The 27,318-nt window shown below is 47.5% G+C and overlaps 1 protein-coding gene across 5 annotated transcripts in view; it reads left to right on the top strand.

Moving 5' to 3' along the window:
- The window catches only part of DOT1L (DOT1 like histone lysine methyltransferase), a 66,558-nt gene that overhangs the window by 10,882 nt on the left and 28,358 nt on the right, over positions 1 to 27,318 (top strand). For all 5 annotated transcript variants that reach the window (XM_079770906.1, XM_079770904.1, XM_079770907.1 and 2 more), the window contains exons 2-7: positions 3,758 to 3,801; positions 12,361 to 12,435; positions 16,059 to 16,122; positions 16,671 to 16,899; positions 18,712 to 18,806; positions 19,372 to 19,434. In XM_079770906.1, the coding sequence (XP_079627032.1) occupies positions 3,758 to 3,801; positions 12,361 to 12,435; positions 16,059 to 16,122; positions 16,671 to 16,899; positions 18,712 to 18,806; positions 19,372 to 19,434 (570 nt within the window). The remainder of the gene's footprint in view (positions 1 to 3,757; positions 3,802 to 12,360; positions 12,436 to 16,058; positions 16,123 to 16,670; positions 16,900 to 18,711; positions 18,807 to 19,371; positions 19,435 to 27,318) is intronic.

The raw sequence follows: 27,318 nt of genomic DNA, 5'->3' as shown, positions 1-27,318 counted from the left end.
GAAGTTCTGGGCCTCCAGACCTACTAAATCTGCCACTTGAGGGGTGGGCCACAGGCATCTCTCCCAAGTCCTGCGCAGGATTTTGATGCTGGTCACCATGTGAGGACCTGGGTTCCTGCCCTCCAGTTGTAAGTGATCCTGTGGAGCCTGGGGCACTCCCCGAGTATCATCCTGTTGCAACGGGAGTGAGAAGAGTGGAGTTGGCAATGGATCCAATGCAGCAGCGCATCTATAGTGCCCACTGTGGGCCCCTAGTGTACGTGTCCTTCATTAATTTCTTGTCTCTGCCTCTCACCTTGTACACTCTGGGTACACAGACTCCAGAAGTCATGTGGACTTGGGATGAATAGAGTGTAAATGTTTAGAACGGTGGGCTCATGCCCTTGCAGGGGGATCTGGGAGACCCTCCTGTCCAAACTCCTCAGAGGGAGATGGGGGGGACAAGCTGGTAGCAGAGCTGGAGCCATGTCCCCACTTGTAAGTTCTTGTCGTGGGTGCTGTTCTTACATTTGTCCTCCTGGTGAAGGAGGAAGCCAACACTTGCTGAAAGTGACAGCTGGGTTCCCCACACCCCCTCTCCCACCCTCCCTCTGTGAGTGCCCCCTGCACACACTCCTGAGCACATGGGGTTCAGTGTCTGGAAGAATAAGCCACAGCCTCGCACCCAAAGTTGGGGAGGTGAGTAGTACCATAAGGATCAGTTTGGTGTCATCTCAGGGTGTGATATTACCTTCTGTGCAGTGCACAGTTTAAGGTGGAACAGTTGCACTTATTGTGGACCTTTTCACATGATTCCCAAAGTGGGCGGACCTGGTGAACCCCAGGTACCCACCACTTAGCTTTCCCAGCTGCCAACGTTCCACCAGACAGATTTTTATGGGAAGAACCTCTCTCAGCTGCTTTAAAAAAATTTTTTTTTATTGATTTCAGAGAGAGAGGGAGAGGGAGAGATAGAAACATCAGTGATGAGAGAGAATCATTGATCGGCTACCTCCTGCATACCCCCTATTGGGGATCGAGCCCACAACCTGGGCATGTGCCTTTGACTGGAATTGAACCCAGGACCTTCAGTTTGCAGGCTGACGCTCTATCCAATGAGCCAATGGTCGGCAAACTGTGGCTCGTGAGCCGTGGTTTGCCGCTCTGTTGACAAATGAGTTTGCCGACCACTGCACTGAGCCAAACTGGTTAGGGCTCTCAGCTGCTTCTTTAGGGTGCTCTGGTACAAGTAGTGAGTAGAACATGGGTCAGTCTCTGATGCAGCAGTGGGCCACCTTGGGCTGGGAACATGGGCAGTGAAGGAGGCATTGTGGGGGTGTCCCTGCATAATGAGGGGAGGACTGGGCTGTCAATTCAGTGTCCAGAGCTCTTGAAATGCAAGGGGGAATATGAGGAGGTGTCCTTGCATAATGAGACAAAGTCTGGGCCATCAGTCTAGGGTCCAAGGCTCCTGTTATGGAGGGGCAAGTGTGAGGGGGTGTCCCTGCGTAACAAGATGAGGACTGGACTATCAATGCAGGATTCCTCAGGGCTGTTCCCAGTCTGACCTTTCCTGGCCGAGTCTGACATCTCTCTCCTCTGAAGGTCTATGGAGAAGTAAAAGAGGCCATGGCCAGTAGGTCAGGAGAACTTCTGAATCATTGATAGTGACCAGGGCTTCTAAAGTTACACCTTTCATGACTGTGGGTAGAAACTGGCCTGGCCCTAAAAGCATCACTCTTGAGACCTCAGAGGGCACAGTTGTCAACTTCTCTCTGCCTTTATTTTGGTTTTAAAGCTGAGAAAGCACAAGTTCTCATCACAGAAGAGACCAAATTCCAGGCTCCTGTGCCTTTGCAGGCCTGTGTGCATATTTGGGCCAATACAGTTAATGCAGTGAGGACTGTGGCTTGGTAATGGCTGGCAGCTGCATTACACTCTTGGCAGTTGTGAATCATGCTGCTGTGAACGCTCACGTATGAATTTCTGTGTAGATGTATATTCTCATCTTGTCCCCACCTTGTTTAAATGGTAACAGTTTAAGTAATATTTATTGGTTAATTCTTAGTAAATGGGAGGACATTATTCTGAACACTAGAAGGATTTTTTTTTCTTGTGCCTTAAAAAATAAGGCCTTGCACAAAAGGCCACATAGTGTGTGATCCAATTTATGTGAAATGTCCAGAATAGGCAAATCCACGGAGACATGAAATGGGTTAGTGGTTGTCAGGGGCTGGGAGGGGGCTGGGATGACTGCTGATGGGGATGTGGCTTCCTTTTGGGGTGATGGAATATTCTGGAATTAGTGCAGTGGTTGCACAACACTGAACCTACTAAGAACCACTGAGCTGTGTATTTGAAACAAGTGAGCTTCATCCTATCAGTTATATTTCAACTAGAGGCCTGGTGCACGAAATTTGTGCACGGGGGGTGGGGGCAGTGTCCCTAAGCCCGGCCTGCACCCTCTCCAATCTGGAACCCCTCTCACAATCCAAGACCACTGGCTCCTAACCACTTGCCTGCCTGCCTGCCTGCCTGATTGCCCCTAACTGCCTCTGCCGGCCTGATCGCCACCTAACCACTCCCCTGCCGGCCTGATGGCTCCCAACTGTCCTCCCCAGCCAGCCTGATGGCCCCCAACTGCCATCCCTTGCCGGCCTGATTGCCCCCACTGCCCTCCCCTGCCGGCCTGATCGCCCCTAACCGCCTCTGCCTCAGCCCCCACTACCATGGCTTTGTCTGGAAGGAAGTCGGATGTCTGGAAGATGGCTGGTCACGCAGTCTAATTAGCATATTACCCTTTTATTAATATAGATAGAGCTATTATTTTTAAAAAAATAAGACTTAAGTCTCAAGGGTATCTAAAGAGCTGTTTTGATTCTATTATTGAATGTGAGGCATTCTACCCATGGTCACTGTCCTGTTGTAAAACGGTGGAAATGGTGGCCTGGGCTAAAAGCGTTGTTACTGCCATAGAGCAGCAGTTGGCAGGCCTCTCCCTCCAGGCCCGTCCTCTTTGCTGACCCTCTGCACTAACTCTCACCGCAATGTGGAAGGCGTAGTGTTTATGTGAGAGAAGGCCAGAGTTAGAGGGGACTCCTCGGTGGTTCTGATCCTAGTTTCTTCGAGATTTTGGATTAGCTTGCTGCCCATACACTGGTGAAAGGCCTGGAGTGATCCCTGAGCTTCCTTTGAGGAAGAAGCCATGGTGACACCCCCCCCCCCCCACACACACACACACAGTGGACACAGTCCTGGCCAGCAGTGGAAGTGGGAGGTGTCTTCGTCTAGGCAGGAGGATGACCACTTGCATTCTCATAATGGTTATTATTGGCATTTCCCATTTTACAGATGGGGAAACAGAGGCCTGGGAGGTTCAGTAACTCAAAGCCAGGCCTATAGCATCCAGGCCATGCGAGAAGTGCCAGTGGGTACTGGCGGGTAGAGGACAGGAGGGTCAGGGGCATAGACTTCATCCCTTCCCTGCTGCCTGCTGGGGAGAGAAACTATAGGGTCAGGGTCTCTTCTAGGCCAGCATGTCCCAAGTGGGCAGGGGTCCCAGGACAACACCCTAATTACCCTGCAGCACTCTCTGGGAAATCCTGCCTATGTGGGGGGCTTGAGAGCTTAGTGGGTCTGGATATACAGAAATGGGAAAGCCCAGGGGCTACAGTGCCCCCATCCTGTAGTTCCTGGACCCTAAGATGGCCAACCTGCCATCAATGGAGTATAGAGAGACTGCTCAGTCAGCTCTAAACCCTGTAATTTTATCTTTCAGGACAAACACCATGATGCTGCTCATGAAATCATCGAGACCATCCGGTGAGTGTGTCACCTGTGGGGGTGGGTCTGGCCTGGGGCCAGGGCCTGTTCCTGTCTTTCCAGCACACCCACCTTCTCTCAGCCCAGTCCTTCTTGTGTTCCCTATCAGCATCTTGAGAAGACATGAAAAATGTCAGAGTTTGGTTAGAGGAGTCCAGGTTGTCTGGGTGTGGACTGGATAGGTCCTGGTGCCTCTATGAACTTCAACTTCTCGTGGAAATTGATGGACAAGGGAACTCCTTTTCTCTTCCCCTTGTTTTACTCTCTCTTCCATCTATCTCTGTCTTATTCCTATTGGATTTGGTGCTGTTTCAGCCACAGCCCCTTGGTGGGCTGATTTTCCCTCCATATCCTCGGTAGCCCTCCAAAAGCCCAGTCCATGAGAGTGCAAGGAAGAACACAGGGTGTGTCAATGACAATTTTGACAGAACCAGGAGGAAGGTGTCCTTTGCTGTGTCTAGTGGGCCTTCTCCTGGTATAGGACTTGAGGGTCTGGAGCCAGGAGGGAGGTACCCTCCACTCTGTCTCTAATGGGCCTTTTCTCCATGCTGGATTGAGGGTCTGGAACAAACTCGAGCGATGACAGTGGCTACTTCCTTGCTTTGCATATCCCACTCTTGGAAACCCCAATCTTTGTCAGTTTTCTCGGTAAACTCGCATGTCTGTTTGTTGGCATCTTGCTGTGTTGTTTCTTAACATCCTTAGCAATGTATTCACCACCTTGGTCACACACCATGACATCCACATGAGCCTGCAGTAGTCAATGGCAGGGCCAGGTTGTGGTGTCTGTGGAAGAGTCAGGATGGGTGTCTCCACCCTGCTGTTTCGGAGCTGGTGACCTAACAGGCCCTGCAGCTCCCCCAGCTGCTTTGGTTTGATCTTGGGGCTGAGCAGAGTCTCCTTGAAAGATCGTTTTAAGGATGGGGTGAAATTATTTGCATGGATCTAGCAGGGTGCCATTGTTGAGATGTAGGATCTTTTTTTTTTTCTAGTATAATCCATAAACCACTCAGTTGATGAAGCAGTATTACAGGTTGCTTAGTTTTATTTATCTGTTTATTTAAAATATGTTTTTATTGATTTTAGAGAGAGGGAAGGGAGAGGGAAAGAGAAACATTGATTGGCTGCTTCCTGCATACCCCCGATTGGGGATCAAGCCCACAACCTGGGCATGTGCCCTGACTGGTAATCAAGCTGGTGATTTCTTGGTACATGGGATGACACTCAACTGAGCTATACCGGCCAGGGCTGATTTATTTATATTTTCCATTTTATTATTTTTTATATTTTTAAATTTTTTTGTTAATCCTCTCCTAAGGATATTCTTTTTTAAAAATATATATATTTTATTGATTTTTTACAGAGAGGAAGGGGGAGGGATAGAGAGTTAGAAACATCAAATGAGAGAGAAACATCGATCAGCTGCCTCCTGCACACCCCCTACTGGGGATGTGCTTGCAACCAAGATACATGCCCTTGACCGGAATCGAACCTGGGACCCTTCAATCCACAGGCCGACGCTCTATCCACTGAGCCAAACCGGTTAGGGCGAGGATATTCTTTTTTAAAAAAATACATTTTTATTGATTTCAGAGAGGAAGGGGGAGGGAGAGAGAGATAGAAACATGAATGATAGAAACATTAATGATGAGAGAGAATCATCGATTGGCTGTCTCCTGCACGCCCCCCACTGGGGATTGAGTCCACAACCCGGGCATGTACCCTTGACCGGAATCGAACCTGGGACCCTTCAGTCTGCAGGCCGACTCTATCCCCTGAGCCAAACCAGCTAGGGCTGAGGATATTCTTTCCATTGATTTTCTAGAGAGAGGGGAGAAAGAGAAACATCGATCGGCTGCCTCCCGCAGGTGCCCCAATTGGGGCTGGGGATGGAGCCTACAACTGAGGTTTGTGCTCTTGATCTGAATATTTTGTCTGAGGGCCAGTGCTCCAACAACTGAGCAAAACTGGCTAGGGCTGATTTATTGATTAATTGATTTTATTGATTTTAGAGAGGAAGGAAGAGAGAGAAAGAAATAGAAACATCAGTGATGAAGGAGAATCATTGATTGGCTACCTCCTACAATGCCCCTACTGGGGATCGAGCCTGCAACCTGGGCATGTGCCTTGAATGGGTATTGAACCAAACCATGACCTCCTGGTTCATAGGTTGACGTTCAACCACTGAGCCACACCAGCCAGGCTGATTTATTTATTTTTAAAGAGGCTGCTGGTTAGATGGTGGAAGTGTTGTGGTTGAGAGAGGGAGGGCTCTGAGCTGGCAGCTTGGTTCTTGTCTACTCCTTGAAGGTGCTTCATGGTGGTCTGCCTCTCCACTGGGTTTTCCTCTGCAAAGTAGGGTGTCTTTTTGTCCTGCAGTACAGGGTGTCAGGCCAGTTTGAATCTGTGGAGCCAGCCTTTGGTTTGGAATCTCTAGTTGACCTGGTCTTCTCCTGGGCTGGCAGTGGCTGCTGACCTCCAGGCCTGAACCTCAAGTCCAGGATCTCAAAACAACTTGACCTTCTTCTCTCTTTGTCCCTACAGATGAGTTCTGTTCGTTGGCAGAGATGGGTGGTTACCTCATTTTTCCCCCCTCTCTTTTTACTTTTTATAATGGAGAATTTTCAACATATACAGAGGTAGTTGAGGGTATTCTTTCCAATATCATTACTTTAAAAAATGTAACTGAAATACACCAAATCACAGAAACTGCACATGTGTGAAGTGTGCAGTCTAAGTGGGGTAGCTGTGCACATTTCCATGCACAGCAATATCTCTATCCCCCACATTTTCTCATTTCCCCTGAATCCATCTCCCCCTTTGCTCTTGTCCCCAGCAACCCTTGATGTGCTTTCTGGCACAGCATGTTACTTTACATTTTCTAAAATTTTACCTATATGGAATTGTACAGCACATGCTGAGCACTCAGTTTTGAGATTCTCCATTGTGTGTACCAGTAGCTTTTCCTTTTTATTACTGAGCAGTGTGCTGTTGTAGGAGGGACCACAGTTCCTTCATCCTGTTCACCTGTCCACCACATGATGAATGTGTTTTCAACTCTGGGAGCCCAACGGGGGCTTTTTCATTTTGTCCTGTGTTCCTCTGACTTACCCCCGCCCATTCTGAGTCCAGCCTCACTTTCTGGAACCACAGGATGCTCCAGAGTCATTCTGTTTCCCACATCGCACCCTTGAATTGGCCACTTCTCTGGGGAGCTCTGCTTTGTTTTGCCATTTCTTGAGATTGAGTTGTTTGTCTCCCCCTGACTAAGTTGTAAGAATTCTTGATATATTCTGGCAGTGAGTGCCTGGTGAGGTACTACATGAGGTGTAGTGTAGCTGACTGCGGTTTTAATGACACCTCAATGAGTGGAAGCTTTTAACTGAGTTCATTCTTTGATGGTTAGTTGTCTGGGTCGCATCCAGGAAATCTTTGCCTCCTGAGTTGCAAAGAATACTGTCTTTTATTTTCTTCAAGAAGCTCTGTGGTTTTAACTTATACATTCAGATTTAAAATCAGTTGTGAATTAATCTTGGTTCTAACAAATGAGATTATAAAGATTATGAGGGTGAAAATTCAAGTTTTTTCCATCTGATACTTGGTGGTTCCAGACTCATTTGTTGTTATTTTTTTAGTTAATCCTCACCTGAGGATATTTTTCCCTTGATCTTTTAGAAGGAATGGAAGAGAGAGGGAAAGAGAGAGAGAAACATCGATGTGAGAGAAACACATCTATTGGTTGCCTCCTGCACGTGCCCCCACCAGGGTCTGGGCTTCATAGTGGTCGGCCTCTCCACTGGGAGGAGCCTGCAACCAAGGTCCGTGCCCTTGACCATAATCAACCCAGGACCCTTTGGTCTGCAGGCTGACGCTCTATCCACTGAGTCAAACCAGCCAGGGCTCCAGCCTCATTTGTTGGAAAGACTCTTTTCTCCATTAAGTTACCTTGGTGCTTTTATCAAAATTTCATGTTTATATGTTTGACTCTCTGGATTTTGTGTTCAGTGTCACTGCCCTATTTTACCACATACTGCTGGTTACTGTAGATTTATAGTAAGTCCCAAAACAAGATAGTGTAAGTTTTGGAACAGTGCTGTTATTTTTAAAGATTATTCTGGCTGTTCCAGGTTCTCTGCCTTTGTGTGTCAATTTTAGAATCAGTTTGTCTGTTTCTCCAAAAAAGCTTGCTGGGCTTTTTTTAGGGATTTCTTTGAGGTGGAGTCTAGTTTGAGGAGGAGGTTTAACAATATTGAGTCTTTGATCCCATGAACATTATTTGTTTATGTTGCCTTTAACTTTTCTCAGCATTTTTTTTTTTTTTTTTAGTTTTCAATAGAGCTCTTGCAAGTCTTTCATTAAAATGATCTCTAAATATTTATGTTTTTTTAAGGATTTTTTTTAAATGGATATTTTTTAGAGAGGAAGGAAGAGAGAGAGAAACATTGATGTGAGAGAGATACATCAATCAGTTGCCTCCTGTAGGTGCCCTGACCTGGGATCGAACCCACAACCTAGGTATGTACTCTGACCAGGAATTGAACCTGCAACCTTCTGGTGCATGGGTGATGCTCCAACAGCCACACCAGCCAGGGTCTAAGTGTTTATGTTTTAATGCTATTTTAAGTGACATTAAATTTTTTTCTTTTTTCGCCCTAACCAGTTTGGCTTAGTGGATAGAGCGTTGGCCTGTGGACTCAAGGGTCCCAGGTTCGATTCTGGTCAAGGGCATGTATCTTGGTTGTGGGCACATACCCAGTAGGGATTGTGCAGGAGGCAGCTGATCAATGTCTCTCTCTCATCGATGTTTCTGGCTCTCTGTCCCTCTCCCTTCCTCTCTGTAAAAAATCAATAAAATATATTTTAAAAAATTATTTTTCTTTTTTTTTAATTTAATAAATCTTTATTGTTCAGATTATTACAATTGTTTCTCTTTTCCCCCCCCATAGCTCCCCTCCACCAGGTTCCTACCTCACCCACTGCCCTTACCTCCCCCCTCACTGTCCTCATCCATAGGAGTACACTTTTTGTCCAGTCTCTTCCCGCACCCCCCACTCCCCTTTTTCCCAGAGAATTGTCAGTCCACTCCCTTTCTATGCCCCTGATTCTATTATATTCACCAGTTTATTCTGTTCATCAGATTTTTTATTCCCTTGGTTTTTAGATTCACTTATTAATAGATATGTATTTGTTGTTCATAATTTTTATCTTTATCTTTATCTTTTTCTTCTTCTTCCTCTTCTTAAAGAATACCTTTCAGCATTTCATATAATTCTGGTTTGGTGGTGATGAACTCCTTTAGCTTTTTCTTATCTGTGAAGCTCTTTATCTGACCTTCAATTCTGAATGATAGCTTTGCTGGGTAGAGTAATCTTGGTTGTAGTTTCTTGCTATTCATCACTTTGAATATTTCTTGCCATTCCTGTCTGGCCTGCATAGTTTCTGTTGAGAAATCAGCTGACAGTCGAATGGGTGCTCCCTTGTAGGTAACTAACTGTTTTTCTCTTGCTGCTTTTAACCTTTTGCACTCGGATGTCGAGTGTGACTCGACACGGTTAGCATCGGTAGCAGGAATCGAGAAAAAAGCAAGCGAGTGCAAAGGATTAATATTCTCTTTGTCTTTTGCTCTTGGCATTTTAATTATGATGTGTCTTGGTGTGGTCCTCTTTGGATTCCTTTTGTTTGGGGTTCTGTGCACTTCCTGGACTTGTAAGTCTATTTCTTTCACCAGGTGGGGGAAGTTTTTGGTCACTATTTCTTCAAATAGGTTTTCAGTATCTTGCTCTCTCTCTTCTTCTGGGACCCCCATAATTCTGATGTTGGTACGCTTGAAGTTGTCCCAGAGGTTCCTTACACTATCTTCAAATTTTTGGATTCTTTTTTCTTTTTTCTTTGCGGTTGAGTGTTTTTTGCTTCTTTGTATTCCAAATCTTTGACTTGATTCTTACGATCCTCTAGTCTACTTTTAGGTCTCTGTATAATATTTTTTATTTCAGTCAGTGTATGCTTAATTTCTAGTTGATTCTTTTTCATATCCTCGAGGGTCTTGTTAAATTTATTGGCCTTTTCTAGGAAATTCTTGAAAAACCTTATAATCATGGTTTTGAACTCTATATCCATTCGTTTGCTTTCCTCCATTTTCTTCATTTGTGACCTGCCTTTTTGTCTCCGCATTTTAGCTGCTTCCCTGAGTTGATGGAGTGGCTTTGTGTGCTAGGTGTCCTAGCAGGGCCCAGTGGTTCAGCCTCCCCAGTTACCTGAGGTGGGCACTCTTGGTGTGCCCCTTTGTGGGCTGTGTGTGCTGTCTTGTAGTTAAGCCTAGATTGTTGTTAGTATCACTGGGGGGAGTTGACCTCCAGGCCATTTGGCTGTGAGGATCAGCTGTGTCTCTGCTGGGAGAGCTTCTGTGCTCAGCTTGGATGGGGCAGAGTCTCAGGGTAGAGCAGACAGCCTTGGTTTCCCGTCAGCCCCGCCCTAAGAGGCCCCTGTGTCTCAGTGTCCCGCGGCAATGGCTGCACGCACCTCGGAGAGAAGGTTGCCCTGAGTTTCGCCTGCTGCCAGACAGTCCAGTTTCTCCCCGAATGAGTCTGGGTACCGGAACTGGAGTTCAGTGCAGTCGGGAGGTTTTGTTTCCCTCCCGAATGAGAAAGCTAGCTGCGCTTGCTGCCCGCCCTCTCCGAGTGCCGCGAGTAAGCCAGCCGCGTATTCAGCCGCCCGCCCTTTCCGTGCACGCGGGTCTCCGCACCTCTGTCCTCCACAGCTCCTCTGAGTCTCAGTGTCCTTTTCTCTTTCCTTCTAGTTGTAGAGTTTCCACTCAGCCAGCTTTCCGGTGGTTCTGGACAATGTCCGCTCTGTCTTCCAGTTGCAGTTTTGAAATTGTGGAGGCAGCAGTATAGGTGTTTACCTATGCCGCCATCTTGGTTTCTCTCTTCTTTTTTCTTTTATTTTATTCTTTGTTGTTGCTGATATATATAAATATAGCTCATTTTTGCACATTGACCATGTGTCCTGCAACCTTGCTGAATTCACATCTTGAGTTCTAGAAGCGTCTCTGTAAATTCCATAGGGTAGACTACATACTGAATTGTGTCTTGTGAACAGAGATAGTTTTGTTTCTTTCTTTCCAGTCAAGACTGTCAATTTGTTTCTCTTGTCATGTGGCACTGGCCAGGACCTCTATCTATCTCATACAGTGTTGAAGGAAGTTGGGGCCTACAGGCATCTTCACTGTCTCCACCCTCCTGGGAGTATGAGTCTTGCACCTAGTTTGGTGTTAGCTGTAGGGCTCATGGTCTCCTGCCTGAAACCATGTGTGCTGCTGATCAGAGGTTTCCCCATCAGGAGGTGCTCACTGGGAGTAAAGGGGCTCGTTCTGTAAGCAAAGGAGAGGAGAGCAATATTGCAGCCTAGGGACCCTTGGGTCTGGGGAGCACTAGGGAGGTGACACGTGGACTGTCCAGCTGGCCCTGGCAACTGAGTTTGGAATGGGTCTCCAGGGGAGGGTATCCAGACTTCTGAGGTAGGAGTGTGGTCTGAGTGTGTGGTCTGTGGGCATGATAAAGAAAACTGCTAGCTGGATTCAGTAGCTATTACGAGAAGTAATACTTCATGCAGTGTGAGGAGTCTTGCTAGATGACATAGGGACCCAGGGACAAAAAGAGCTGTTCTTTATTTCTTCTCAAGTATTCTTGTGTTCCCCACTCCACCACCCATCCCCTGCAGAGCACAGAACCGAGCCAGCAGGCAAAGTGGAGCTGAGGGTGGTTTCTTGCCCAGAGACAATAGTTTCACACTTGACCCCATGACTTTTATTGAGCTGTCCTCCCCCATTTCTAATTTCCTGAGAGTTTAATATGAGTAGGGATTTAATTTTGTCATGTTCACTTTCTGCATCTGTTGAGATGACCATACTATTTTCTCCTTTATTCTATTAATGAGATAAATTACAGTGATTAATTATAGTGTTAAGCAACTCTTCATTCTTAGAATAAACCTCACTTGGTAAAAGTGTGTTGCTGAATTCATTTGTAATATTTGTGAAGGGTTTTTGTGTCTGTTGATGACACAAAAATCTTTCTTGTAATGTTTTTACAAGGCTTTTGTCTTCCTCTGGTTTTGGTATCTGGGTAATGTTAGCCTCATAAAACTGGAAACATTTTGGTGGAATTGGTGCTATTTCTTCTCAAATGTCTGATATGATTCACCAGTGAAGCCATCTGGCCTGGAGTTTTCTCCGTGGGAAGGTATTTTATTAGGGAATCAGGTTATGTAATTGGATAGAGCTATTCAGATGTTCTGTTTCTTCTATGTCAGTTTTGGAAATTTTTGTCTTTCAAGGGATTTGTTCACTTCAACTAAGTTGTTGAATTCATTGGCATGCCATTTTTCATCATATTCCTGATTTGCCTTTTATTCTCTGTATGATCTGTAGTGATGACTCCAGTTGAGTAATGAGGATATTTTCTTTTTATATTTAGAAGTAAACAGTGTTTAAGAAAGTTGAGAGTGAAATGTCCAGCCTGAATAATCATCTTCATTGTTGTTTCTGCTTTTGGATTTCAGATGGGTCTGTGAGGAAATCCCAGACCTCAAGCTCGCTATGGAGAATTACGTCCTAATCGACTATGACACCAAAAGGTAAGTGGGTTTCTGTCTGAGCTGCTTCTCTTCTATCTGAACACATGGTAGGGACACAGCCTATAATTAGTTCTTCTTTGATGGTACAAGCTGATCTGAAATTTCCTTTCAGAATTGGCTGTAATCTCTGGAGCTATTTTATAGGAATTTTTTATCAGATATTAGCAGAGGCTGTCAGAGTGAGGATATAATTGAGAGTGCCATATTGTGCAACAAGACTTGGTCTGTGTGAAATCACCTCAAGTTAATAGTCGCTGTTTTCATAGCAGGCGACTCCAGCAGCCAAGCTTCCTACCCAGAAGCCACTGATGACCTGGCCTCTGGAGCCCCAGACACTCATTAGCCCCAGTCCAACTCTCAATAACTGTACCCAGCCTTTTGGCCTCATTCAGCAGTTTCCTGCAGGCACATCCTGATCTCAGAGGAGAGTCTTGTGGGTGGAGAAGGGAGAGGCCAGCTCTGGAATGCCCGCTTGGAATTCTTTTATTTTTCTTTGAGAAAGAAAGATGACATTCCAGGCTCGTGTCCATTTTAGCTCTTGGCAGGCTAAAGGGTGGTGCTGTCTGTGGGCTTAGATAGCTCACTCTTGATGAAGATCATGGCCCAAAGGAGCCCGGAAGCCCCCACACAGGGCCCAGCACTCATGCGTCCCTTCCTTGACCTCACTTTTGTGTTTAGAGGCCTTGGTTCACGGTCAGCATTTCCCACCTCAGTCAGCCAGATTCTGTCCTCTCACCTCTTGCCATCCTTCCCATTTAATAATTGTTACCCAGTGTTGTAAAAAGAAGGGAACCAGCCTTGGTTGGTGTGGCTCTGTTGGTTGGAGCATCGTCCCATACACCAAAAGGTTACCCGTTCAATTCCTGGTTGGGGCACATACCCATGTTGTGGTTCAATCCCCGATTGGTGTGCGTACAGGAGACATTCAGTTGAAATTTCTCCCTCTCTCTCACTCTTCTCCTCTCTCCCTCCACCCCCTCTCTCCCCCTCTCCCTTCCTCTCTCTCTCAAATCAGTAAAAACATATCCTCAGGTGAAGATTGGAGGGGGAAAAAAAGGGAAATTGCACTCTCCTTGTCCAGGGCATCAACCATGCTGTGGGCCCCATGACAAAGTCCTCTTGCCCCTGGGGTGAGGATATGTAGGGGCACTGGCCCTTGCATGTCAACCACATAGTCAGTGAAGCACATCCTATATAATAAAAGGCTAATATGCAAATCGACCGAACAGTGGAATGACCGGTTGCTATGACATGCACTGACCAGCAGGGGGGCAGATGCTCAACGCAGGAGCTGCCCCCTGGTGGTCAGTGCACTCCCACAGGGCAAGCGCCACTCAGCCAGAAGCTGGGCTCATGGCTCTATGGCAGTCTGACATCCCCAGAGGGCTCCCGGACTGCAAGAGGGTGCAGGCCGGGCTGAGGGACCATCCTGAGTGTATGAATTTCATGCACCAGGCCTCTAGTCTTTAATAAAGGGGTGTCCACTGTTGTGCAGGGCCTACAGCAACAGATGTTTAAGAGGTGCTTTTGCTACAAGATGCTTGCATTGGAAGTTTAATGTTCTTTCTTTCATGTTCAGTTGGCTTAGAAAAGACTGGAAGGATGTCAGAATTGGCAGAGAGCAGTGGGGCCAGTCTGATGGCATCCCTCAAGGGACTGGTGCAACCTCAGGGTCAGGCAAGCAGTGGGACCATTTCTCTTTCAAGCAAAGGGACAGCAGGGATAGCCCGTGGGGCTGAACTTGGTCTATTGGGGTGGATTCCTGTCTGGGGCTAGAGTGCAGGGATATGGCCCAGGTGCTCTGAGTTCCCGCCTCTGCTCATCCTTGCAGGAGAATGTCTCCCAGGGGTGGTCGGAGGCTGTGAGTGGTCACTGTGGTTGGGTTGAAGGGGTGATGTGAATGTTGGAGCACAGGAACTGAAATGCAGAATGGTGAATAGTGTAGTGGCTTCTGCCTGCGGACATAGAAAGTGTGGGCCAGAGCCCTGGACCTGCTGCTAAGTCATCCTCCCATCTGGAATGTGCTGGAGCTCGTTTCTCCTGGTTACTGACTCATCGCATCAGCCCGCTCTGATGTTTCTGGTCACTGTCACTGTCGTTTGTGAGAACTCTTCAGGCTTTGGTGGTGGCTGCTCTGTCCTGCCCTTGAACTCTAGCTTTTTCAGTGGCATCTGCCATCCAAGGAAGTTGCAAAACTGTCATGTGGGCACTGGTCTTAGTTGAATTTGTTACTTCTGTTAGGAAGGAAAGTGGCCCTAAACTCTGTAAATCTAGGGCTGAGAATGAGGGGTGGGGTGGGTATCAAAGATGCTTGTGGGGAGTAGTGGTTCTGTGTCCCGTGTGTGAAGGAGCCCATTACTCAGCTGGCATCACTGAGCAGATATAGAGAGCCCCAGGGATGCTCCTTTTATATAGCACAGAAACTTGGTACATGTCCTCCCCCTGTGGCACTGTGGACATCAGGGCTGGGTCACTTTCTGTGGGGCAGTCCTGGGCACTGTGGGTGCTGAGCAGCATCCCTGGCCCCCACCTATAAGATGCTAGGAGCACCCCAAGTCATGACAAACACAGATGTTCCCAGACATCACCCTGTATTCCTTGGGTGTATGACAATCTCAGATGAAAACCCCTGGGTTAGGGGATTTCATTGAAAATGAATACCTGAAATAAAATTGATCATGTTTGGGAGAATTTAGTTTCTTTTTTAAAATATTGTTGAAATTACTGAGTGTTCCCCTTTCCTCCCCCATTGACCCCATCCATCCTGATCCTGCACCTTCCCCAAGAATTTTGTTTCTTAAAAAACTACCCCCACTTGGCTGGCATGGCTCAGTGGTTGAATATCGACCTATGAACCAGGAGGTCATCGTTCGATTCCCGATCAGGGCATATGCCTGGGTTGCGGGTTTGATCCCCAGTGTGGGGCATGCAGGAGGCAGCTGATCAATGATTCTGTCTTATCATTGATGTTTTTGTCTCTCTCTCTCCCTCTCCTTTCTCTCTGAAATCAATAAAAATATATATATTTTTTAAAAAAACCTCCCCCAAGCTCTCATTATATATCTATCACATGCTGCTTATATCTTTGAAAGTGTTGGAAACTTTTAAAAAGTTTTAGTAAACAGAAGTGATAGCAGTGTGAAGGGGGGAGGTGCTGCCCTCCTTTCTGCAGTTAGGGTATCGGGCGTGGTCCAGCAAAGCCAGTTGCCCTTTCTCCCTGTGGGTGTTCTCAGCACCCATCCAAGTCAGAGCCGAGGGCGGGAGGGCTGTGGGATCCAGCCAGGGAAAGAAAGGCTGTGAAAGCCTGCCTGCTGGGTTGGGGGTGAGGAATGGGGCTCTAGGAATGGCTTTGTGAACCCCTTTTCTGACCTATGGCCTGATGGGCACACCATTGACCTCGGGTTTGGCCTGTGAGTACAAGATACAGGCTTGTAGCCATGACTACCTCACCCTGAAACTCTTGGCCTAGCCTTGTGCCCATGTGGGGTACTCTTTGGTGCCCTGTGACCACTGGATGGGAGCCAGTCTCTGCCTGACCCTGTGACACCTGTCCACATGCCATCCCCTCCTGGTGTCCTGTTCTGACCTTGGCAGTAACCAGCGCCTTTCTTTGTCTTTTTCAGCTTCGAAAGCATGCAGAGGCTCTGTGACAAGTACAATCGGGCCATTGACAGCATCCACCAGCTGGTAGGTGGCCTCACTCTCCCCTCAGGCCTATCTCCTCATCTAGACCCCAACTATGGTTCTCAACCCCATTGTCCTTCATTCACATTACTTGATCCCAAGAGGGGAAGGCCATGGCTGACGGGTGCTGGCTCTCTGCTGCTCTGGGCCCATTTCTTTTCCCAGGTAGATTTTCAGGAAGACAGCCATTCTGAGGCCAGGGTTCTGAGGTCAACAGGCTAACAACCCTGTTGTCTAGTGAGGCAGTATGGCAGCATGGCAGGGCCCAGGCAGTGAGCATTGTGTGCACTGTGGGCCTTGTTGCTCGCCAGTTACACACACGCATGCATGCATGCACACACATGCGCACCTATATACATATGTACTCTTATACATACTCAGGCTCATACACGCGCATGTACCCAGAGACACACTCATGTATACACACACTTGTATACACACATGCACGCTTTTTTTCAATAGGGAGCAGTAGCCTGGTGTTGGGGTGTGAAGGTTGTAGGGTGCATTTTCCCCTGTGTGATGCATTCCTGCACTTCCCTTGATGTCTGTAGTGGAAGGGAACCACGCAGCCCATGAAGCTGAACACGCGGCCATCCAATGGGCTCCTGCGGCACATCCTGCAGCAGGTTTACAACCACTCAGTGACGGACCCTGAGAAGCTCAACAACTACGAGCCCTTCTCCCCGGAGGTATATGGGGAAACCTCCTTTGACCTGGTCGCACAGATGATTGACGAGATCAAGATGACCGAGGACGACCTGTTTGTGGATCTGGGAAGTGGTGAGTGTGGGACAGGTGGCCCCAGGGTCATGCTCCAAGTCCCCAGACCTCCTCTGTGAAAAGTTCAGAGTGTGGGTTTGTTGGAGGGGGCAGGTCCTCCCTCAGACCCACTGCCCCAGCCGACCTTCTTGCAGATCCTCTGACTCCCCCAGAGATGGAGGAAACAGCTATATCCCAACAGGTTTCAACTAAGCCCCTTCTGCTTCTCAATACCCGGGTGGGGTCCCAGCTCTCTCCAGCTCCAACAGCCCCCTACTTCTTTGTTATGGGACATCCTCAGCACCAGTGGAGGCTACTGGGAGCAGGGCCTGTCTTAGCAGGAAATCCACAGGGGCCTGGCGGGTGTGCCCAAGATGAGCTTTGTAGAATGAGTAGACATCGGGCTGATTGATTCCTGGTAGGATATTCTGATTGGCATGACAGGGCTGATTATGTGACTGTCAAACATGAGATTGCTCTACTAGGAAACCTGTGCACAACCTTCCTTTCGGGTATCTTTGCCGTCCCCATGTGACTGTTTATACACTACAGCCTCACGCTTACAGACTTGAAAGCCCTGTCTCAAACAGGCACGTGTGTCCTCGACACTTGGGAACAAGATGACATTTTTGGTGGTGTCATCCTTAGTTTAAGCCCTTTTCAAGCACACAATTCATATTTTAATTAGAATGCATGTGGTTCAAAAGCCAGTTATCTAGAAGGCTGTTTAAGTTATCTCTCTTATATTGAAATAGTGATGATTTTTTTAAAACCACCAGTCTTGTGCATGACTCTCACTGCCTCCCCTGCCCCTGGTAGGGACCCTCACAACCTTTACCTGTGGGCTTTCATTTACTTGTGTTTCTAAATAGTGTGCTTATTTAAAATAAATAAATAAATAAATATATATATATATATATATATATATATATATATATATACACACACACACACACATATACACACACACACACGTGTGTGTGTGTGTGTGTGTGTGTGTGTATAATTGGTTTCAGAGGGGAAGGGAGAGGGGGAGAAAGATAGAAACATGAGTGATGAGAGAGAATCATGGATAGGCTGTCTCTTGCATGCCCCACACTGGGGATTGAGCCTGCAACCTGGGCATGTGCCCTGACCAGGAATCGAACCCTGACCTTCTGGTTCATAGATCGACACTCAAACACTGAGCCACGCCAGCCAGGCATGTGTGCTTATTTTTATTATTTGAATACATTCTATTCAAAATGGAAAATTGAAGGGCTCCTGACACATTATTTGAAATGCAAAGCTGACCTCTCATGGGAGGACAGGTTGCTGGCTAAAGGCCACAGTGCCAGCGCTGGCAGGCAACGCCCCTTTCCTGGATCTTGGCTCCGCCTGCTTGTCCGGCTGGGCAGTGATGCCACCAGGGACAGTGGTTTGGAGATCCCATTTCTGTTTTTCGGGGGGCTCTCCTGCCACCTCCAATCCCACTTTAAACGCAGTCGATGACAAGCATTGATGGTGTTCTCAAGGCGATGTCAAATCTGGTGAGCCTTGCTGTGCTGTGGCAGCAGTGTAGTGTGGATTCCAGAAAAATGGGAGCCTTACCCTGAGGCATCAGTCTCTGAGGGCTGTGTCTGTGTCTGGATAGTTCATGCTTCATCTGGCAATAGACCAATTCTAGTTGTGAGAGCTCAAGTGTGACAGCCATCCCCTAGTGAATGCTCGTGCCTTCGTGGAGAGTCTGGGGGCTCTGCCTAATAGCCTCCTGACCACTGCCCACCTGGCTTCTCCCACCCTCCATCACGGTCCTACATCTGTGACTACCCCTCCCCCCACCTCTCTCTGAAGGAGTGGGCCAGGTCGTGCTGCAAGTCGCCGCGGCCACCAACTGCAAACATCACTACGGAGTCGAGAAAGCGGACATCCCAGCCAAGTACGCGGAGGTGAGCCATTTTGGGGACTCGGCCATGTCTTTGTGCTTCTTTTCTTTTTCACATCTGTTTGCACCCATCGTCAGGTGGTTGGGATGGGGGTGTGGTGGACATGGGGAGGGAGGGTCATCCAGGCCCGAGCTCTGGGGCTCTTTGGTCTCCAATGTGAGTTTGGGCTTCTGTTAGTGTGTTTCTGTTCCTCTGGAAACTATAGCCTCCTTGACCCAGGGTGGGGTCAGCTGGTAACACTGCAGAGTAAATGGGTCTGAGCATCATCTCATCCAACAGAAATGTTTGTGGTTTGGACTCTGGTGGCCTCCAGTTCCCTGGAGGTTGGGTACTATCATGGCCCCATAGTCTACCATCCATGGGACCCCCCAGAATCCTGCTGGAGCTGTTGCTTACTGGTTGTGTGGGTGGAAGGGGCAGACTGGCAGTCTCAGCTTAATCTGTCAGAGTGGGAGGGGAACGAGGGGTTGAATGGGCCTCGAGGAGCCACAGGCCACCTGCCCAAGTTCCTCTGCCTTCCTGGCTGTTCTGGATTTCTGATGGGCTGTCTGATGTTGTTCCCTTGCAGACCATGGACCGAGAGTTCAGGAAGTGGATGAAATGGTATGGAAAAAAGCATGCAGAATACACAGTGAGTGCCATCGCTCCATGCCCCCTTGGCTAACAAATCCCCTATACTTTCTCCTTCTCCCAGACCCGCCGTTCATCTCCTGTGGGATCCAGCTCATCCCCACTGGGGAAGCCCCTCCTCATCCATTCTTGCCCCAGCCTAGCCCGAGCTGGGCATGTGGTGTTGCTGGAGGAAGGCCTGCTTAGCTCCCTTCAGGAGCCCCTTGGATGGGATGGCTGACATTACCCAGAAGTTCTCCCTCCTCTCTTCCCCTCTTTTTCACCCCTTCTTGGTCATGCTCATCTTCCTCTTTCAGGGGCCACCTTGGGGACAGGTGGTTCTAACTCCTGCTCCATGCTTTCAGAGAACAGAGGTGGCACATCGTGGCATTTTTCTCAGACCTTGGTTAGCACAAAGGTAATCATCGCCTGCCCTCTGCGTGTCTCCAGAACCGGATGAGCTCTCGGAAAGCACTTGTTGTGCTCCTTTCATGTTGTGCATGTGTGTGTGTGTAGTGGAGCTGGAGCAAGGTGGGTAAGTAGAGTGTGGAGGAAACAGCTGCTTCCGCCATCCACTGGCCAGCTGAGTGGCATCTTTCTCTTGCTGCCTTCACAGCAGCATGTGATCCAACCCAGAAGCCCCTTTTCTTGGCAAGGCTGTGATTAGGGGCAGCATTCTCTACGGCTCTCTAGGCTGCCCCTTGGTCTTCATCATTCAGCCCAGCCTTTCATCGACAAGGTTCCTCAGGGCCTGGCCTGGATCCTCTAATCTCTCTGCTTCTTCTGCCCAGGGCCTCTACATCCACTTCTTGAAATGCATTTCCATGCTCAAGACTCCCTGTTCATCTTTCTACCTGGGTTTCCTGCTGCCCATGGACATACAGCTGTAATGCAGTGTCTATTCATTTGGTGTGGGTCCAAAACCAGATTTTTAACAGGTCCTTCTCTTCCTGTCTCAGTTCATTACCTACCACATACCCAGTTGTTGAGGCCAAAACCACTTAGATTCTACCTGGTTCCACCAGCTTGTCCTGTGGCCCTTCCCTCCCAAAGGGCTCTCAAAACTGTTCAGTCCTCTCCCTCTGTATTGTCACCAGTTTAGAGCAGGCTGTCCCATTGAGTGGAAATTGATGCCCCTGAGATGTTAGGGAAATGGATTAAATCGTATAATCATAGTTTAGGGATTGATCGGGGGTATGGGAGAGTAGGAAAGAAGAAATTTCCTGCTCCTTGGAAACAATATAACAGCTTCTTCTTTCACAGATCATGTTTTTGGTGTATTTAAGAGTCCTCGCTAAACCTAAGGTCACCTAGGTTTACCTTCACAATATCTTATAGGAGTTTTAGTTTTGTGTTTTACATTTAAGTCTATAGTCTATTTAAGTTAATTTTTGTGAAGGATGTAAGGTCTGGGTCTTAATTCATTTCTTTGTATGTGGAGATTAAGTTGTTCCAGCACCATTTGTTGTGAAGACTGTCTTTTCTCCTTTGTCAGAGACCAGTTGGCTATATTTGTGGTGGTCTGTTTCTGTGCTCTCTGTTCTGTCCATTAGTCTATGTCTCTGTCCTGTCACCTGAGAATATTTTTTCTATTGATTTTTAGAGAGTGGAAGGGAGGAAGGGAGAGAAACATTGATTGCCTCCCTCATGCCCCCTGACCTGGGATGGAAGTTGAACCTACAACCCAGGTACGTGCCCTTGACCAGGAATCAAACCCTTGACCCTTCGGTGCTCGGGGTGGAGCTCTAACCACTGAGCAACACAAGCCAGGGCAACACACGTCTCTCTCTGTGTGTGTGTTTGCTTATTCATTCATTTTTTATAAAATCTTTTTTGTTGTTGTTGTTTTGTTAATCCTCACCCGAAGATATTTTTTCATTACTTTTTAGGGAGAGTGGAAGGGAGAGGAAGAGACTGAGAGAAACATCGATGTGAGAGAGACACATCCATTGGTTGCCTCCTGACACACCCCAACCAGGGCCAGGGAACCTGCAACTAAGGTACGAGCCCTTGACTGGAATGGAAACCGGGACCCTTCAGTTTGTGGGTGTATGCTCTATCCACTGAGCCAAATGGTCTAGGGCTAAAATCTTTTTTTAAGAGTAGTTTTAGGTTTACAACAAAATTGAGAGGAAGGTACAAAGATTTCCCATATACTCCCTGTCCCCACACATGCCTAGTCTTCCCAATTATCAACATCATTCGCCAGAATAGTGACTATACTTTGACACATGATAATCACCCAAAGTCTATAGTTTACCTTAGGATTCAGTCTTTGTGGGTTTTTTAAAAAAATATATTTTTATTGATTTGAGAGAGGAAGAGAGAGGGAGAGAGAGAAACATCAATGATGAGAATCATTGATTGGCTGCCTCCTGCACGCCCCCCACTGGGGATCGAGCTGCAACCCTGGGCATGTGCCCCTGACCAGAATCGAACCTAGGACCCTTTGGTCTGCAGGCCGATGCTCTATCCACTGAGCCAAACCAGCCAGGGCATTTTTTTTTAAGGGTTTAATCTTGATGTTGTGTATTCTATGGGTATGAACAAATGTATAATGACATATATTCATTATTATAATATACAGAGTATTTTCACTGCTGTTTCCATAGTTTTGCCTTTTCCAGAATGTTATATAGTTGGAATCATACAGTATGATTTTCTTTCAGATTGGCTTTTTTCCCCCCACTTAATAGCATGCATTCAAGCTTCTTCTATGTGTTCTTATAGCTTGATAGCTAATTTCTTCTTAGTACTGGAGAATATTCCATAGTCTTTATGTATCACAGTTTATGTAATTATTCACCTACTGAAAGGCCTCTTGGTTGCTTCAAAATTTTTGCAATTATAAATAAAGCTGCTATAACCATGTGTGTACTGAGTTTAGTGAGACATAGTTTTTAAGTTCTTTAGAATATCAGCGAACTTAATTGCTGGATAGAATACATGCTGTATTGATTACTGTAGCTTTAGAGTAAGTCTTAAAGTCGGGTAGCATCAGTTCTCTGATTTTGTTCTTCAATATTGTGTTGCCTATTTATATGGAGACCTTTTGCCTCCGTATAAACTTTAGAATCAGTGTGTTAATATCCACACAACAACTTGCTAGGATTCTGATTGGGATTGTGATGAATTTGTAGGTCAAGTTGGGAAGAGCTGACATCTTGACAATATTGATTATTCCCATTCATAAACATTGACTTTCTCCCCATTCATTTAGTTCTTTGGCTTCTTTCATCAGAGCTTTGTACTTTTCCTCACATAGATTCTTGTATATATTTTGTTAGATTTATACCTAAGTATTTCTCTCCTTTTGTTGTGATGCTGATAATAAATGGTGTTGTCATTTTAATTTCAAATTCTATTTGTTCATTGCTGGTTTATAAGAAAGCAACTGACCTTTACATATTGTATTTTTTAAAATATATTTTTATTTATTTCAGAAAGGAAGGGAGAGGGAGAGGATGAGAGAGATAGAATCATCAATGATGAGAGAGAATCATTGATTGGCTGCCTCCTTCACACCCGCTTACTGGGAACAAGCCTGTAACCTGGGCACAAGCCCTGACAGGAAATTGAACTTCCTGGTTCATAGGTTGACACTCAACCATTGTGCAACACTGGCTGGGCTACATATTGTATAGTAATATATAATAATACCTTTACCCTGTAACCTCACTATAATTGCTTATTAGTTCCAGGTTATTTTTTGTGAATTCTTTCAGATTTTCTGCATAGATGATCATGTCATCTGCAAACAGACAGTTTTATCTCTTCCTGCCCAATTTGTACACCTTGTGTTTACTTTTCTTGTCCTATTGCATTAGCTAGGACTTGCAGTACAGTGTTGAAGAGCGGGGTGAGGGGTCATCTTGCCTGGTTCCTCATCTTAGTGGGAAAACCTCAAGTTTCTCGCCATGGAGTATGACATTCGCTGTGGATATTTTTTCTGAAGTTGACAGAGTTCCCTATTCTTAATTTGCTGAGAATCATTATCATGAAAAGGTGTTGGATTTTACTATACATTTTCTGCATCTGTTGATACAACCATGTGGTTTTCTCATTGTGGTCTGTTGATGTGATGGAGGTTCATTGAGCTGACTGTCCACATCTAGGGTAAATCCCACTGGCTCATGGTGTGTGTTCTCACATGTTGTTGGGTTTTGGTTTGTTCCTGTCTAGTTGAGAGTTTTTGCATCTATGTCTTAGTTGGTGGTTTCCCTTTCTTGTACTATCTTTGGTTTTGGTGTTGGCGATGCTGGCCTCGTACAGAGTTTGGAAGTGCTCCTTCTGCTGCTCATTTGATTTTCCTCGGCTAGGACTTGCACATTCAGGGTGTGGGCCTAGCTCTTCTTCCCTTTTTATTGGTGGAATGTCTTCCAGAATTTTTTCTGCACAGTGCAAGGTGAGGAGTCATCTCCTTTGACCTCTCCTGTTTCTCCAACACCTAAAGTTCTCTGGCATTTGTCCTGCAGGCTGATTGGGTAGTAAGTACAGCTGCTTTTTGTTCCCAGGAAACATCTTCCCACCTGATTGTTATATCTACTGGCTGAGAGTTCCAGATAGCTAACCATTTTCCTAAGACTTAATGGCTTCCTTAAAACATAGGATATTTTGGGGCTTTTATAAAAGATTTTTTGTTGATTTTTGGAGAGAGGGAGGGTGGGCGAGGAGAGAGAGAAAAAAAACATTGATGTGATAGTGAAACATTGATTGGCTGCCTCCCACATGCCCCCCACCTGGGCTCAAGCCCGCAACCCAGGCATGTGCCGACTGGTAATCTTTTGGTGCATGGGAAAATGCCAAACCAACTGAGCCACACAGGCTGGGCTCAGGTTTTTAAGTTCAAAAAATACTTTCTGCTTCTGGTGAGTGAGCCCAACAGTTCCAAGTACACAGTATAAGAGTTTTTATTGACCTGGTTCCCAGAATAGCCCCAGTCAATCCACCTGTTGCCTTCAGCACTCTGCAGTTTGGAGGAAGCTGCAGGGGGCAGGGGGTTGGGGGACTTGCCCTGGGCACTTCATTTATCCTTCCTTCTTCTTTCTTCTGTCACCATCCAGTGGCAGCACCTAGCCCTGTGGGTGTTTGGGGGTCAGTGATGCGTCTGAACATTGTGCTACATCGATGGGCACACAGGAGAGCTCTCTGCATGGAAACCATCTCATTCTTTGGGTCTCATGGGGCTTAGGGTGCTTATTAGCCCAATGTGGCTCCTGCGAAGTGGCAGGGAGCAGAATTTGACTAAAAGGACACTTGGTTTTAGCCTTGGTGGGATCTGGAACAAGCTGGCCGTAGGCTGAGCGGCCATCTGTGCCTTTGGTGTCTTCTCCCTTGCTTCCGGAGCTCGTCCTGTCTGGCGCAGCCCTGCTCCAAGAGAGTGCGGTGAGAATCTGCCTGATTGCTGGATGCCTGGATTTGGCAGGAATGTGTCCTGGATTTTGAGAGAAGTCCCATAAGCTTTCTGTGGCTTCGACCAGGCGCTGGGTTGGCAAGTGCAGTCTTGCCTCCTGTTACTTAAGAACTGGAGAGCAAACAAAGCCAACAGGAGCCTAAAAATAGACCAACTTCTCTACGCCCCAGAGCCTACTACTACACAGGGCCAAGGATCCCTCGTGGCCCTCTTCCTCCTCTGTTTCCCTCTCTATCTGCAGAGGTACCGCCCAGTCAGGCAAGGCCAGCCTCTCTCCTTGACCCTCCCTGTCCTGCAGCCCAGCAGTTCCCAGTGTCCAGGACCTTCCTGCCCACTCATATGTCTCCTTCCATTGGTGCCCTATCTGCTCCTTCCACTTGGTTCTGTCTGCTTATCTGTCATACCTCCACCTGGGAGATGCTTCATCCAGCTCTGCCCAAGCTGATGTCCAGAACCCCTGCAGTTCCTCAGTCATCTGCTCACAACCTGATTGTGTGCTCTTGGTTCCCAGTGATGGGCCTGGCACACAGGTTTCACTCATCCAATGTGTGACACTTTGGGCAGCTGCGGCCTCATGGAAGTGCTGCGTGGGAAAGGTGTCCTGCAGCTGTGGACCTGCCTCTGCACCTGGGGATAGGTGCCTTTCCGGGAAGTGTCTCGGGGCCTCCACCTGGGTAAGAGCTGCCCCCTCTGGCTTGTCCACATTAGGACAGCCTAGTGCTGCTGACAGGCAGACCCAGAAGGTGCAGAGCTGCTAGGCACTGGAATGCTGGCTGCTTTGTCCTTAGGAAAGTCATCTGTGAGTTGTGTGCGTTCTGGAGATTGGCACCTTTACTATGATCCTGCCTGGGTTGAGTCCCTGGAAGTCAGGCAGTTCAGCAAGCATTGTCTGTATAGATCTGTGACTGCTCCAGGCAGATTGGCAGAATGACAAAGCCTAGAGCCTTCTATCAGTGGTTCTTGCTCACCTGGCTTTGGGTGGGGCCTGCCTTGGTCTCCCCATTGGAGTGGATGCTTCATACAGACCATGCTCTTTTTCCTGGATGCTGAGAGCATGTGAATTCTGTGTGTGGGTGGTGGCTTCCAGGAGGATGTCTGTGGTAAGGTGGAGCTGGCTGGGACAGGGGTGTGATCACCCTGACTGAGTCAGACTGTGGACCTACCTGCTGGCTTGGAACATGAGTAAATCTGGTTTCCCCGTGGAAAGGATGATGTGTGTGCTGGGAGCTCCTCCCATCTCTCTTTTCCCTCATGCGTGTCTCCACAGATGGGAGAAATAGGAGAACTCAGTGATTTTGGGGCCAGTCACAAGGTTTTTTTCGGGGGGAACGTGCACATCTTTATGGCCAGAGTTAGCTCAGGCACATTTGCCTCAGTAACACAGAGCCCACTTAGGCAATCACTCCTTGGGTGGTCATGGCACAAGAGAGGAGGGGCCTGGCAGGCAGAGGCGAGGACTATGGCTGTTTCCTTGCCTTGAGTATGAGGTCAAAGGGAGCAGTGGTGCTGTGGCTTGAAACAGTGTGGCCTGGATGGGGGAGCCTCCAGTCAGAGAGAGGCCACACCAGGAGGAACCTAAAATCACCTGCATCAGGGTTTTCAGGATCACCCCCAGGTTTGTGGATTTGCAGGGAAGACCCAGGACAAAGCAGATAGTCTTCCTCATGGCTATGGTTTATACAGGTAGAAGATAGATGTTAGGCCTGCCCTAGGAGCTTTGTCTTATACAGTTCCAGTGAGGACTTTGACCTCGAGTCACTTCCCCATGTCTTGGCTGGGCTGTTCACTGGTAGCGATGGCAGATTCAGAACGTTCCTCAGGTGAGGAGAGGATTCAGCGATAGGATACAACCAGGATGTGGGCGGGTCCTCCCACAGCACCTGAGTGGTTTAGAGAATGGGCCACTTCCTCATGCCCTGTGCCACCACATCATATCATGTCACAAGATATCCTGGGTGGTTTCCCTGTGTACACTGGAGGACACAGGATTTGCAACTGCTCCTGCCCTGGACACATGGTCTCACTGCATTGCGGCAGTAGCACCTGTAGGATCCTTTGCTCAGGGTCTTCCTGAGAGAGATGCAGTGCCCATTGGGCACCTGGCTGTCTTCTCGAGAAGGTGTTCCTGGTCACTTCACAGCACTTGTGGTATGGATGAGGGCCCACCAGCAGTCCCCGAGCCCGTGACAACCACTAACCCAGCTCCTGTCTCTGTGGATTTGCTTATTCTGGGCATTTCACATAAATGGAATCACACACTTGGTGACTTTTTGGGTCTGGCTTCTCTCACTGAGCATCATGTTTTCAAGGTCCATCCATGTAAGCAAGTGTCAGTGCTTCACTCCTTTTCATAGCTGAGCAATACGCGGAGTATGGATAGGTCATGTGTGTATCTGTCCATCCATGGATGGGCATTGGGTTGTTCCCACCTTTGGGCTGCTGAGAATCCTGTTTTGGATGTCCAAGGACAGGTTTTTGTGTGGACATGTTTTC

This window comes from Cnephaeus nilssonii, assembly GCF_951640355.1.
Source record: "Cnephaeus nilssonii genome assembly, chromosome: 5".
Lineage (NCBI taxonomy): Eukaryota > Metazoa > Chordata > Mammalia > Chiroptera > Vespertilionidae > Cnephaeus > Cnephaeus nilssonii.
This window is presented reverse-complemented; position numbering and strand designations above follow the sequence as displayed.